General features: G+C 42.9%; 2 protein-coding genes across 3 annotated transcripts in view; one reads left to right on the top strand and one right to left on the bottom strand.

Moving 5' to 3' along the window:
• Window positions 1-1,650, top strand: part of LOC137350534 (WD repeat-containing protein 48) — a 109,215-nt gene extending 107,565 nt beyond the window's left edge. The window contains exon 19 of the mRNA XM_068015197.1: window positions 314-1,650. Coding sequence (XP_067871298.1) covers window positions 314-409 — 96 coding nt within the window. The 3' untranslated portion in view covers window positions 410-1,650. The remainder of the gene's footprint in view (window positions 1-313) is intronic.
• Window positions 1,651-12,944: 11,294 nt separating this feature from the next.
• The window catches only part of LOC137380242 (uncharacterized), a 104,838-nt gene continuing 101,912 nt past the window's right edge, over window positions 12,945-15,870 (bottom strand). For both annotated transcript variants that reach the window (XM_068052097.1, XM_068052087.1), the window contains exon 11: window positions 12,945-13,163. In XM_068052097.1, coding sequence (XP_067908198.1) covers window positions 13,137-13,163 — 27 coding nt within the window. In that variant the 3' untranslated portion in view covers window positions 12,945-13,136. The remainder of the gene's footprint in view (window positions 13,164-15,870) is intronic.

Here is a 15,870-nt window from a genome sequence, read left to right on the forward strand (position 1 = left end):
AAAAGGAAGAATAATTGATCAACTTGTTAATGGGATGTTGGCACAGAATGGTTACCATGCTGCTTACGTAAGTCTTTACGTGTCAGTGAATTGTTTTGAGATTTCCTTGAGCAAAGGTGTTGCATGAAAGCTGTACTGTCATTTCCTCATAAGAGGTTGTGAGCACACAACGAATGACTGAAGACCCCAGGTGATTCCATGTTGATCATCTTACCCTGTTCTGGTATTTGTGATTTACTTGGTGATTCTCACGCATGCTAGCAAAATCAAATATTTTGATTCTCAATACCTCCTTTCACACTAAAACCTGCAGGTGCTTGATCCCAACATGGACCTACGGACAGTGAAGCATTTCATCTGGAAGAGTGGAGGGGACCTGACCCTTCATTATCGGCAGAAGTCGACGTGATATTTAATCAAGAATGGCAGAGGGCTCGACTCCTCCTAGAGGCCAATACTCTCATTGTGAACTTTCCTGTCTGCGCCTAATTTCATTACCTGTACTGGGTGAAAAGAGCAGTAACAGTGCCCAATGCACCGCTATGTGTTAGACCCAGCTCACTGATCGATTTAATCCAGTATGGAGAAAAGCATCATATTATACGGAGAATTCTAATGCTGTACAATATAGGAAGATTACCGAATGTAAATGGAATTTAATCCCAGTGAACTGTCTTAATTTGAATGGACAGGGTGCAGATTATTGTAGATTAATAGTGTGGCAGAGAATACACTGCCCAGTGTACAAAGCATAGATAAATGATCCAGATAATGGACATAACCGCCTCATCAGTAGGTGTCCTTTATTTGTTTCTAACTCATTGTCTACCCAGACACGTCACTTGCATGGGCACCACACTAGCTACTGCTGTCACCTTAGTGTTTGTGATATCCATCGCTGAAAATTTCTGTGTTTCCATACATTCCAAAGTTTCCTTTTTAGATGTCATTTAAATGTCACCAATCTTGTTGACTCATTTAGAAAAAGGGGTGGGGGAATGGGATCATAAGGGAATGTGCGAAGAGCAGATTCATCGCTACTGTTGAACTCAGTGTCCCCAGATACCAGTTAAGTGTGCTTATTATTTGTGCATTGTACCCCAGATTGATTATTCTCGCTACTTGAGTTTTAGTCTGTTATTTTTACATTCAGTTAGTGGTGCTACACCTGTCAAAAGTTAATCTTTTGCTGAGTCGGGGTGGGGGAACCTTGTAGAGATACTTAAATTGGAAAGGGAACCAAGTCTGGACAGTAGGACACGAAGGCACAATTTTAGGGTTATCGGAGCAAGTTCACGACAGATGCCAGAATATATTTCTGTACATTAGAATGATCAACAGCTGGGATGGTTTGCCAGAGAATAATTTGAAGCCAAGTTAATGGACATCGTGATATTTTATGATTGTTCTAAAAGAAAGAAATCAGATGGGCTGTAGGTTGCTTTGATCCAAACCGTATCGAGAAGTTTGTTGTAAATACGATTTTTTTTATTCAGCCGACTATTAAATGACGAGATTTTTTAAAACTTTTTTTTAAACAAAAAGCTTTGAGACTTTGTAGTTGATTGCAAAACTAATCCTTTTTGGATGCTGCAGATCCAGAGTTGAATTGAAACATTTAAGGCTCAAATAAAGTAATATCCAAACCAATGTTGTACTTTCAATCTAATACACTGAAGAGACACAGAACAGACAAGATAGCCTTGGAGCTGTTAGTGATGTCTTGTCTTAGAACTTTGGTTCGTGTTTTATATTGTAATCAAAACCTTTCCAATTTGAAAAATCAAGCTACAAGTTTTCTATTAAAGTAAAGGACAATTAAGTTCATTCTGCAGAGGCAAGTTTTTGCCATTTTTAAGCAATGATCCATTTTATGCTGGTCTCATTTTGCTGGTGTCTTCCTCTACCCATTCACCTGTGCACACCAACTCATTTCGGTATTGAAATTAAAAGTTGAAACCAAGTGCCTCTCAAAAGTTTAGCTCTGGATTTAAAGGAAGTGAAATCACCATGACAATCACAGACAGCAAAAGACCTTTCATACAAAAGGACAGGGTAAGAATTCACTCTCGTGGGCAATTTCATTTCTCCCGTGTTACATAGGAATGACTGAAATCTGCTTTCGCGTTAGTCTTGTAAGGGGTATTTAGTTCTTGACCTGCAGAGCTTGTGTACTCAACAGCAACACTGGTGTAAACTTAACGGATTCGCTGAGACTGATCACTCGGAGGGCCTTTTATTTATTTTTGAGCTGGCTGTTCGAAGTGGTTGAATTGCCAATGGGGGCATGAGAGCTGTCTACCAGGAATCTGCTACCCATGTCCTTCTCGGTAGTGGAGATCGTGGGTTTGGGAGTTACTGTTGAAGGATAGTCTAGATTTTCCAAGAAGCATGCAGATAGTTTATATAAAAATTCTGAAACCTCACTGCTCCAGATTCAGGAATTATTTTACATTGCTTGATGCAAAGCAACAGGTGATAATTTCTTCCAAAAACTTCCATCTTCTCATTTCCTGTGTGAAAGGACCCCTGACAGTCCAGCTGAGTCAATTCTCACCTGCCTTTTATGTCAAAAAGTCTTCTACATAGAACATAACACAGTACAGGCCCTTCGGCCCACGATGTTGAGCCGAACCTTTAACCTACTCTAAGATCAAACTAACTACCTACCCTTCATTCTACTATCATCCATGTACCTATCCAAGAGTCGCTTAAATGCCCCTAATGTATCTGCTTCTACTACCACCGCTGGCAGTGCATTCCACGCACCCACCACTCGGTGTAAAGAACCTACCTCTGACATCTCCCCGAAACCTTCCTCCAATCACCTTAAAATTATGCCCCCTGGTGATAGCCCTTTCCACCCTGGGAAAAAGTCTCTGGCTATCCACTCCATCAATACCTCTCATCATCTTGTACCCCTCTATCAAGTCACCTCTCATCCTTCTTCGCTCCAATGAGAAAAGCCCTAGCTCCCTCAATCTTTCTTTGTAGGACATGCCCTCCAGTCCAGGCAGCATCCTGGTAAATCTCCTCTGCACCCTCTCTAAAGCTTCCACATCCTTCCTATAATGAGGCGACCAGAACTGAACACAATATTCCAAGTGTGGTCGAACCAGGGCTTTATAGAGCTGCAGCATAACCTCGTGGCTCTTAAACTCAATCCCCCTGTTAATGAAAGCCAACACACCATATGCCTTCTTAACAACCCTATCAACTTGGGTGGCAACTTTGAGCGATCTATGGACATGGACCCCAAGATCCCTCTGTTCCTCCACACGACCAAGAATCCTGTCTTTAAGCCTGTATTCCGCATTCAAATTCGACCTTCCAAAATGAATCACTTCACACTTTTCCAGGTTGAACTCCATCTGCCACTTCTCAGCCCAGCTCTGCATCCTGTCAATGTCCTGTTGCAACCTACAACAACCTTCCACACTATCCACAACTCCAGCAACCTTTGTGTCATCGGCAAACTTGCTAACCCAGCCTTCCACTTCCTCATCCAAGTCATTTATAAAAATCGCAAAGAGCAGAGGTCCCAGAACAGATCCTTGTGGAACACCACTGGTCACCGAGCTCCATGCTGAATACTTTCCATCTACTACCACCCTCTGACTTCTATGGGCCAACCAATTCTGTATCCAGACAGCCAGCTTTCCCTGAATCCCATGCCTCCTTACTTTCTGAATGAGCCTACCGTGGGGAACCTTATCAAATGCCTTGCTAAAATCCATATACACCACATCCACTGCTCTTCCTTCATCAACGTGTTTTGTCACATCTTCAAAGAATTCAATAAGGCTTGTGAGGCATGACCTGCCCCTCACAAAGCCATGCTGACTGTCTCTAATCAAACCATGCTTTTCCAAATAATCATAAATCCTGTCTCTCAGAATCCTCTCCAATAATTTGCCCACTACGGACGTAAAACTGACTGGCCTATAATCCCCAGGGTTATCCCTATTCCCTTTCTTGAACAAGGGAACAACATTTGCCAACCTCCAATCATCTGGTACTACTCCAATGGACAGTGAAGACGCAAAGATCATCGCCAAAGGCGCAGCAAGCTCTTCCCTCACTTCCCGTAATATCCTTGGGTATATCCCGTCTGGCCCCGGGGACTTATCTGTCCTCATATCATTCAAAATTTCCAGCACATCCTCCCTCTTAACCTCAACCTATTCGAGCATATCAGCCTGTTCCACGCTGTCCTCACAAACGACCAGGTCCCCCTCACTAGTGTTTAGGACACTAGAATTTAGGACCTCCCCTACCTCCTCCGACTCCAGGCACAAGTTCCCTCCACTATCCCTGATCGGCTCTACCCTCACTCTGGCCATCCTCTTGTTCCTCACATAAGTGTAGAACGCCTTGGGATTTTCCTTAATCCCTGCCGCCAAGACATTTTCATGTCCCCTTCTAGCTCTCCTAAGTCCATTCTTCAGTTCCTTCCTGGCTACCTTGTAACCCTTTAGAGCCCTGTCTGATCCTTGCTTCCTCAACCTTAAGTAAGCTTCCTTCTTCCTCTTGACTAGCTGTTCCACATCTCTTGTCATCCAAGGTTCCTTCACCCTACCATCCCTTCCCTGCCTCATCGGGACAAACCTATCCAGCAGTCGCAGCAAGTGCTCCCTAAACAACCTCCACATTTCAGTCGTGCATTTCCCTGAGAACATCTGTTCCCAATTTATGCTCCACAGTTCCTGCCTAATAGCATTGTAATTCCCCCTCCCCCAATTAAATATTTTCCCATCCCGTCTGCTCCTGTCCCTCTCCATGACTATAGTAAAGGTCAGGGAGTTGTGATCACTATCACTGAAATGCTCTCCCACCGAGAGATCTGCCACCTGGCCTGGTTCGTTGCCAAGCACCAAGTCCAACATAGTCTCCCCTCTAGTCGGCCTATCTACATATTGAGTCAGGAAACCTTCCTGGACACACCTGACAAAAACTGCTCCATCCAAACTATTTGCACCAAGGAGGTTCCAATCAATATTAGGGAAGTTGAAGTCACCCATGACAACAACCCTGTTACTTCTGCACCTTTCCAAAATCTGCCTCCCAATCTGTTCCTCCATGTCTCTGGTGCTATTGCGGTGGGGTGGTCTATAGAAAACTCCCAATAAAGTGACTGCTCCTTTCCTGTTTCTGACTTCCACCCATAATGACTCAGTAGACAAACCCTCCTCGACGACCTCCCTTTCTGCAGCTGTGATACTATCCCTGATTAACAATGCCACTCCCCCACCTCTTGTACCTCCATCCCTATTTCTTTTGAAACATCTAAACCCCGGAACATCCAACATCCATTCCTGCCCCTGTGATATCCACATCTCCATAATGGCCACAACATTGTAGCTCCAAGTACTGATCCATGCTCTAAGTTCATCACCCTTATTCCTGACACTTCTTGCGTTAAAATAGACACACTTCAACCCATCATACTGGCTGCAACTTTGCCCTGTCAACTGTCCAACCTTCCTCACAGACTCTCTGCACTCGGTATCTGCCTGTTCAACAGCAACCCCATCCACTGATCCGTGGCTCCAGTTCCCATCCCCGGTCTGCTGTCTCGGGAATATCTTTTTTGCAGTCAAGGATAGCAGAATTCCTAAGTGAGATGACTTTGGATTGTCTCAAACACTTCAGTCCAAAACACAGCATTCTCAGTCAGAGAAGCCACCTGAATGATAGGCTTGTAAAATGTAATTTTTAAAGCAGTCAGACTCGTGTAATACTTTCCAGCAGTTGACCTTGAGGCAAAGTACAAAGAGCTGTACCCTTCTCTACCTGATCTCAGTGTTTGATGCTGGCAAGTGCAAAGGATGAAAGAGTGCTCCATTTTCCAGCTAATTGAGAGCACTGAAATAAAATCACCAAATATATTGTCATTCTTTTACCAATTGCTAACTTTACATTTTTGTTAACCTTTATATTTTGTTTTATCAATTTTTAGCAGAAGTGGACTGGAGGTAGTATTTTGACTCTAGGCCATCTGAAGCAGGCTGCAGCTGCATACTCTCTGCCTACCTTCAAATTGACCCAGTTTCACAGCAGGTAGGCCGGTGACTAGATGTGTTGGGGTTGTTGTTACATTGGTCACTAGGATTGATTGTTTTTGGACTGAGGAAGCGGAGATCAGCACAGCTTATTCTGAATATTTGTTTTAATAATTGTAGCAGGCCCATTACAGCATTTTGTATTAAAAATAAAAACAAAGTGCTGGAAATACTCTTCAAGTCAGGCAGCATCTGTGGAGAGAGAAGCAGAGTTAACATTTCGGCTCTGTGACCTTTCATCAGAACTGGCTGACCTGCTGAGTATTTCCAGCACTTTGTTTTTATCCCAGTTCAGGTGAAAGGGTCACAGACCCGTAACGTTAACTCTGCTTCTCTCTCCACAGATGCTGCCTGACGTGCTGAGTATTTCCAGTACTTTCTGTTTTTATTTCAGATTTCCAGCATCTGTAGTAATTTGCTTTTATTTTGCAGCATTTTGTATGTTTAACTGTGGTGTTGGGGTGGGGGAGAAGAGAGTTTGGCAAGTTTTTTGTTTTACTTCAGTTTCCAGTAATATTCACTCCAACTGCTGTTGGCCACTATTGCAATCCCACCAGTAAGAGCAGAAGGCAGTTTGTTATTGACATTTCCAAGTAATTGTCAAGAGATTAATGGCTTTGTGAAAGGGGGATCATGTTTAACCAATTTATTGGAGTTCTTTGAAGGAGTAACGTGCCATGGATAAAGGAGAGCCCATTGATGTACTGTACTTGGATTTCCAGAAGGCATTTGACAAGGTGCCACATAAAAGGTTATTGCGCAAAGTAGGAGCTCATGGGTAACATATTAGTATGGATAGAAGATTGGCTGGCTGGCAGAAAACAGAGTATGCATAAATGGGTCCTTTTCTGATTGACAGGATGTAACGAGTGGAATCCTGCAGATGACACAAAGATAGGTAGGAACGTATGTTGTGAAGAGGACATGCGCTTGTAAGTCCGATTTCTAGACAGGTTGAGTGAGTGGGCAAAAATCTGGCAGATGGAGTATAATGTGGGAAAATGTGAAATTGTTCACTTTGGCAGGAAGAATAAAAAAGCAGAGTATTACTTAAATGGAGAACGACTGCAAAATTCCGAGGTGCAGAGGGATCTAGGTGTTCTAGTGCATGAGTCACAAAAAGTTAGTATGCAATTACAGCAAGTAATAAAGAAGGCTAATGGAATGCTATCCTTTATTACGAGAGGAATTGAAAATAAAAGTAAGGATGTTATGCTTCAGTTATACAGGGCATTGGTGAGACCACATCTCGAATACTGTGTGCAGTTTTGGTCTCCTTATTTAAGGAAGGATGTGAATGTGTTGGAGGCGGTTCACTAGATTGATACCTGGAATGAGTGGGTTGTCTTGTGAGGAAAGGTTGGACAGACTCTGCTTGTTTTCACTGGAGTTTAGAATAGTGAGGGGAGACTTGATTGAAGTATATAAGATCCTGAACGGTCTTGACAAGGTGGATATGGAAAGAATGTTTCCTCTTGTGGAGGAGTCCAGAACTAGGAGTCGCTCTTTTAGGACAGAGATGAGAAGAAATGTTTTCTCTGAAGGTTGTGCGACTTTGGAACTCTGCCTCAGAAAGTGGTGGAGGCAGAGTCATTGAATAATTTTAAGGCGGGGGTAGATAGATCTTGTTCGGCAAGGGAATCAAAGGTTATTAAGGATAGATGGGAGTGTGAAATTCGAGACACAAACAGATCTGCCATGATCTTACTGAATGGCAGAGCAGGCTAGAAGGGCCAAATGGCTTACTTCTCCTAATTCGTATGTTTTTATGAAAAATTTGTGAATGCTCAGGACTCTAAATTTTTTTAAAACAGAGAAAGCAGCAATTAAATCACTCTCTCTATCTGAAAGGGATAGGATCGATTGCAGTTTAGGGCAAGTTCCTTTTTTATCAGAGCTGGCCTGTACTGATCATTAACATGTTACTGCACACTCTTTCCCCCGCCACCCGCACTAGTTCAGATGCTGACTGAACAATGAATTTCCTGCATTTATTCTAAGTAAGAATTGAAACTATTCGATCACTGATGTAATAACAAAATGCTAGAAATGCACAGCAAATGTCAGCATCTGACATGTTTGGGTAGAGACTTTAAATCGTTACTTGAAACATCTACCTTTTTTTCCCCCTCCAGTGGAGCCAGAACGTTAATGGTGGATCATCTATACCTTCTGTGTATTTTCAGAATTTTGATTGATTTCTGATTTTCAAGGTTTTGTTTAATAAACCTCCCCTTACCAACATTTGTTTTATTTCTCCTGTAAAACTAGTACTGCCGAAGAGTTTGGCAGAGACTTGCACTATCGACCATATTTGTTACCAATACCTATTCATGCAATTAAACATCTCCAATAACTATATGTAGATGTTAATTAGTGAAACGCTAGTATAACTTGGTTTTTGCACATCATCTTCCTCTGGGAGCTATCTGGTACAAATGGGATCAGCCAAAATTATCAAAGGTCTATTTGCTTTTCCTGCTTCCTGTATTTCATACATGCTGCAGTGTTATGTCATAGGGTGAAAGCCCTTTTTCAGTGTACTGCTGCATTTATCCTACACGTCGCACCCTTTGACCTCCTCAATCTTCACCTTCCCGCCAGCCTTGCGTTACATTGCTAGCCAATTAACTCGGCTCATTAAAGCGGACTGATCCACAGCGCATTCAATTGGGAATCTGCTGGGACAGTGCAAGGCCAAAAGAGTGGCAAATGTGCAAAATTTGCACAACATGTTAAATAAATAACTGTTTAAAATGTTTTAAGATTTCTGAATTTAAAGGACTTTTTCTCGTGTGTTTTATCTGGGTGGGGGTGGGGAGGTGGTTCTCAAGTTGAAGAATTGAAAGATGCTTTCTTTGTGGCAATGTAAATTTGCAAGAGAAATTGTATTACAGAAAGCAAAGCAATCAAAGTCAAGGATCTGGTTTCCCTTTAGGTGTGGTGAGGTAGGATCACAAAAAAGAGCAGTCTGACTCGTCTAGCCACATTTTTGGATTATTTATAGATTCAGAATCCACATCAAGGGGAAGAGTTTTCACTTTTTTCCAACAGAAGCTATGTATCAGTGTAGATCAGTGTATGTTAATATGAGGATCTGGAGACTTCACCAAGACAGTTCGACAGTTTGAATAAGACACCAAATATCATTGCAATAGTAAAAATCTGTTTACTGGGTAGCAGTCTTGTAATGTGGCTCCATTCTAAGTGTAGCACACTCACCACTCCAAGGAGGTTGTGAATTCATTTCATGGTGCATAATCTGGAATGGCACTCCAGTGCAGTATGAAGGGAGTGCTGCAGTGTCAGTGATCCTTCAGAAGAGATGTTAAGCCAAGAGCTCAAAAGATTCTGTGACTGTTCAAAGAAAAGCAAGGTGTTCTGTGTGTCCTGGCCAACAAATTGGCTGGTCACTCTTGTTCCTGTTGATGGGAGTTTTCTTTGTGCAGAAATCCCAAGGCCAATCAGGGAAAAAATAAATCTCTTTGGTATATTGTAAGTAAGGCCACAGTTTTTCCATTTTTGATGTAGAGAGACAGAGCTGCAAAGTTCCATCCCCAAATCCTTTGTAACCAGTTGCTGGAAGCCCCCGGTCCTGATTGAGTACTAGAGGATTTTGTTTTTCAGTTTTCTAACTTGTGTCTCAGGCTACACTTTCATACATGGTTTATTATGGTTGGATTTATAACATTCCTGACTTTACCAAGATCTGCAAAGTATGAGCTGGTTTAAACCCAGTCTGTATGAAGAGGTTGTATGGTAATTGATGAACTAGATGTCGTAGACTTTGACTTAAAAGAGCATATTTTAATTAGCATAATCTTGCCTTGTACGTATTAGATCAGTGATACTTATATATTGGTTACAATCCAAAAGCAAGCCCTTGGGAGATTTTTTCTTGGAAGAGAGACTGCAAATTCTATATTGCCTCATAAAGCTGCGTTCATTTGTCATTGGTACCTGATAATGAACAAGCACTGTAGTTAATATTTTTATAAGCTTTTTAAAAAGTGTTGTTTGACCGGAACCAGGTACCTTCAGGAACCTGTTCAACATGCCCAATATCCTAGAATCATAGTTATACAGCACAGAAACAGGCCCTTCGGCCCATTATATCTGTGCTGGCCTTCAAGCAGCTAGCCTTGTATGCTATGGCGTTTCAAGTGCTCATCTAAATACTTAAATGTTGAGGGTTCCTGCCTCTACCACCCCTTCAGTCAGTGTGTTCCAGATTCTAACCACCCTCTGGCTGAAAAAACTTTTCCTCAAATCCCCACTAAACCTCCTGCTCCTTACCTTAAATCTACGCCCCTTGGTTATTTATCCCTCTACTAAGGGAAAAAGTTTCTTCCTATCAATGCCTCTCAATTTTGTTTACCTCAATCAGGTCCCCCCTCAGCCTTCTCTGCTCTTAGGAAAACAACCCTAGCCTATCCAGTATCTCTTCATAGCTGAAATGCTCCAGCCCAGGCAACATCCTGGTGAATCTCCTCTGCACCCTCTCCAGTGCAATCACATCCTTCCTATAGAGTGGTGACCAGAACAGTATTCCAGCTGTGGCCTAACTAGCATTTTATATGGCCCTATCATAAACTCCCTGCTCTTACTTTCCTTTATTAGCCAAGGCATATATCCCATATGCCTTCTTACCTGTCTTCCTAACCACCTTACCTACCTGTGCTAATGCCTTCAGTGATCTGTGAACAAGTACACCAAAGTCCCCCTGACCCTCTGTACTTCCTAGGGTCCTACCATCCCTTGTATATTCCTTTGACTTGTTAGTCCTCTCAAAATGCATCACCTCTCAATTCTCAGGATTAAATTCAATTTGCCACTGCTCCACCCATCTTACCAGCCCATCTATATCATACTGTAATCGAAGGCTTTCCTCCTCACTATTTACGACACCACCAATTTTTGTCTCACCTGCGAAGTTACTGATCATACCTCCTATATTCTCGTCTACTTCATTAATGTACGCTACAAACAGCAAGGGTCTTAGCACCGATCCCTGTGGTACACCACTGGTCACAAGCCTCCACTCGCAAAAACGACCCTCGACCATTACCCTCTGCGCCAATTTTGGATCTAATTTGCCAAATTGCCCTGGATCCCATGGGCTCTTACCACCTTAACCAATCTCCCATGCGGGACCTTATCAAAAATGTGGAAGGGAAACTTTTTTTTTCTAATTTCAAACCTTGCTTTGGAATTTTACAGCTGGTGAAGGGTTCATCTGTAAATGAGATTTCCCTCTTTACGTAGAATTTAAAAAACTGTTTATAACCCTAATTAACAAATATTGAAGTATTTCAGTGGTTATAAAGTGCTTTGTGATATTGAGGTCATGAAAAGCTCTATATGAATATTTTCTAATAACTGTTTATGAATATAGGTTTTTTAATATTCAGCCCTATCAGAGGAAGTAAAACCGCATGGAGCTGCAGCAAATGGGGAGAATCTAACTACCGGAGTATCTCAGGAATCATTATGGTTTGTTAATCAAAGTACAGGAAAAAAACAAAGCATGCGGAATAACTAGGAACAAGTGGACCAAATCCATACGGATCTGGATCAATTGGAGTGGAGGCTGGTGTGAGGTGGTTGTTGGTGAATAAATGCCAGATAAGAACATAAAAAGAGTAGGCCATTCAGCCCTTTGAGCCTGCTCGACCATTCAATGAGATCATGCTGATCATCTACCTCAGCACTATTTTCCTACACTATCCCTGTATGCCTTGATGTGTTTAATATGTAGAAATCTATCAATCTCCATCTTAGACATTCTCAACGACAGCCTCCACAGCCCTCAGGCAGAGAATTGCAAAGATTCACCACCCTTTGAGTGAAGAACTTGCTCCTCAATTCAGTCCAAAATGGACTGCCCCTTATTCTGAAACGCTGTCTTCTGGTTCTAGAATCCCCAGCCATTGGAAACATCCCTCCCTGCATCTACCCTGTTGAGCCCTGTATGTTTGAATGAGATCACCTCTCATTCTTCTATCCTTCACGGAATAAAGGTCCGGTCTATTTAATTTTTCATCGTGGGACAATTCCTCTATCCCAGGAATTAGTTTGGTGAACCTTCATTGCACTCCCTCTATGGCAAGTATATCTTTCATTAGGTAAAGAGACCAAAACTGTACACGATACACCAGGTGCAGTATCACCAAGGCTCCATATAAGACATCTTTACTCCATACTCTCATCCTCTTATAATAAAGGCCAACATATCATTTGCCTAATTGCTTGCTGTACCTTCATGTTGGCTACCAGTGACTCATGTACAAGGACACCCAAGTCTCTTTGAAGTCTCTTTGAAATCCGTTAGTGTTCAAAAATCTACTGATCTCAGTCTTGAATAGACTCATTAACTGTGTCCAGTGGCTTCAGGGATAGAGAATTTCAAAAATTCACCAATCATCTGAGTAGTGAAATTTCTCCTCGTCTCAGTCCTAAGTGGCTGCACCATTTAGGAATGGAAGGCCGGGTATAAGGAATGATCAGCAATCTTAAAATGCTTTGCTGCTCAGCTGCAGTACTGGACATTCATCTGACATCCCACAGTATGCCCGTGCTCTGAAAGCAGGAAGTTGTTCAGTTTACCAGACATGGTACAATGGAGCCAAAATGGCCAGACCAATTTACTGCTACAGAGTTAGAGCATTACTGACTCGGGATGTGGCGCCACTTGTATATCAATGCAGAGCAGTGCCGTGAACAAGTTTAGTGCGGCTTTAGCGTAAATCACTGCTGCACCGGTATCGAAATGCGCGGAAGTTCAGTCTGATTTCAGTGCAGGTTTTATTTAGTAGAGGTTTATACCAGTAGTATTAAATGCTACAGTAAACTGAGACTGTGGCTATCAGAGCTACCCAGTTCTGGATTATAGCAGTCAATGCACCTTCACTAATGCTACTTGCAAGGCCCTCAACCAGTAAGTTCAATGTCTGCAAGGTGCAAGTCTCAGTTTCAGTGCTGCTCACGAAGCAAGACCAGTGATATGCTGTGGAAAAACTGTGATGCCAAGAATCTTCTGCTCTAGGAAAAGATCCTCCTGACTGCTTTCCTCTGTTAGTGTCGGTTCTCCATCGTCAGCGCCTGTAGGAAGAACAAGACCAATGGTAAAACTGGCAGTGCTTTTCAGTACCTCCCAGCAACTAATGCACTGTTTAAAATGCACTTCCATCAGTCTCCATCTGATCCAGGGAATGGTGCTGACCACTTGCTTCCCATGCCTTTTTCTTTCAGATGCCCTACCTTGTGTAACGTACAATGGTACACCCAAGAGATCTGGCAAGCAGCCCACATCCACGCTTGACTAAATATTGCTGTGTTAATGATGATGGTTAATTCTCCCTCTCCCCTCCAAACACAAAACAGCTCAGCCAGACACCCGTGGGCTGTAATTTCAAGTTTCACAATGACAGCGTGTAAGGAAAGGAAGGAAAACATATACAAAAACAAAATACTGCGGATACTGGAAATCTGAAATAAAAACAAAATGCTGGAAATACTCAGCAGGTCAGGCAGCAGCTGTGGAGAGAGAGAGAAACAGTGTTAACGTTTCAGGTCTGTGACTGTTCAACAGAACTGGGAAAGGTTAGAAATGCAGTAGATTTTGAACAAGTAAGAGAGCTAGTGTTCTCTTTCCTTTGACAGAAAGGTTGCAAGTGTGACCCTGAACTTCCAGTCGGCTGTCATTTTAATCCTCCACCTTGCCCCCTACTCTGACACCTCAGATTCCTGCCATTCACACCTCTAGACACATCTTCGGTTTCTTTACTTGTCACATTACCACTCCCATCGGCCTTGCACCATGAAATCTTTTATCATTTAGGGTTGAATTTTCAGCCACTGGTGGGGTCGGGATTGGAAGCAGTGGGGCCTGAAAATACCAGCACTGGCCTGTGTGCAAGTTTCCAAGCTTTGTTCACCAGGGTGGGGTGGAGGTTGGGCTCTTGATCGCACCACATCCCCCATTAAGGCTAATTAAAGTGCTTGTAGAGCTCATTAAGAGTTTGTTAATGGAGTGGACAGGCTACATCCGTTGTCTGGGGAAGACCAGGTGAAAGGAGACTGGTGCAGTCATGGTCGCTCCAGAGAATTACCCCGGAGCCATAAGTTTCAGTGGCGCACAGGGGTACACGGGACATTGGAAGACAGGTACCCCTGGAGCTGTGAAAGTGTCAGGCAGAGAGGCCTGTCCGTGCTCGGGTAATGTAGAGGATCGTTGCCCTGCTGGCATCATGGGTGCAGAACAGGAGGCAAGGCTGCGAAGATAACTGGACAACCAGCTGAGCACAGGGAAGGCAATGGGGGGGGGGGGGGGGGCAAGACTCTTGGATTTTGGGCCTAGTGATGATGAGGGGCAACACCATCCACTGAAAGGGTGGAGCCACGGGCACCAGAAGGGCAGGAAAAAGGAATCATAGAATTGTAGCAATGCAGAAGGAGGCCATTCGGCCCGTTGTCAGTACCAGCTCTCCAAACGAGCAATTCACCTAATGCCATTTCCCCCGCCTTCTCTCCATAACCCTGCACATTGTTCCTTTTCATATAACTGTCTAATTCCCTTTTGAATGCTTCAATTGAACTTGCTTCCAACGCACTCTCAGGCAGTGCATTTCAGGCCTTAACTAGTCACTGCATGAAAAAGTTATTCCTCATGTCACTTTTGCTTCTTTTACCAAGCACTTTAAATCTGTGCCCTCTCGTTCTCGATCCTTTCATGAGTGGGAACAGTTTTTCCCTATCCACTCTGTCCAGACCCCTCATGATTTTGAATACCTCTATCAAATCTCCCCTCATCCTTCTCTTCAAGGAAAACAGTCTCAATTTCTCCAATCTATCTTCATAACTGAAGTTCCTAATCCCTGGCATCATTCTCGTGAATCTTTTCTGCACCCTCTCTAACCCCTTCACATCCTTCCTAAAGTGCAGTGGCCAGAACTGGACACAATACTTCAGCTGAGGCCAAACTACTGTCTTATGCATAACCACCTTGCTCTTGTACTCTATGCCCCTATTAATAAAACTCAGGATACTGTAGGCTTTATTGACTGCGCTCTCAACTGCTCCTACACCCCCTTTAGAATTGTACCCTTATTCTATATTGTCTCTCCATGTTCTTCCTACCAAAATGTATCACTTCACATTTCTCCACATTGAACTTCATCTGCCACCTGTCCATCCATTCCATCAACTTGTCTATGTCCTTTTGAAGTTCTACACTTCACAATGCTTCCAAGTTTCGTACCATCCACAAACTTTGAAATTGTGCCCTGTACACCAAGGTGTACGTCATTAATATAAATCAGGAAAAGCAAGGGTCCCAACACTGATCCCTGGGGAACTCCACTACAAACCTTCCTCCAGCCCGAAAAACATCCATGAACCACTACTCTTTGCTTTCTGTCACTCAGCCAATTCCGTATCCATGTTGCTACTGTCCCATTTATTCCATGAACTATAAGTTCTCAAAAGTCTGTTGTGTGGCACTGTATCAAATGCCTTTTGGAAGTCCATGTACACCAAATCAACTGCATTGCCCTCATCAACCCTCTGTTGCCTCCTAGAAAAAAACTCCAGCAATTTAGTTAAACATGATTTTTCCTTAAGAAACCCATGCTGGCTTTCTTTAATTAACCTGCATTTGTCCATGTGACAATTAATTTTATCCTGAATTAATCTTTCCAGAAATTTCACCACCACCGAAGTTAAACTGATTGGCCTGTAATGCTGGGCTTATCTTTACGCCCTTTTTTGAACAAGGGTGTAATATTTGCAATTCTCCAGTCCTCTGGCA

Source organism: Heterodontus francisci, chromosome 2, assembly GCF_036365525.1.
Source record: "Heterodontus francisci isolate sHetFra1 chromosome 2, sHetFra1.hap1, whole genome shotgun sequence".
NCBI lineage: Eukaryota > Metazoa > Chordata > Chondrichthyes > Heterodontiformes > Heterodontidae > Heterodontus > Heterodontus francisci.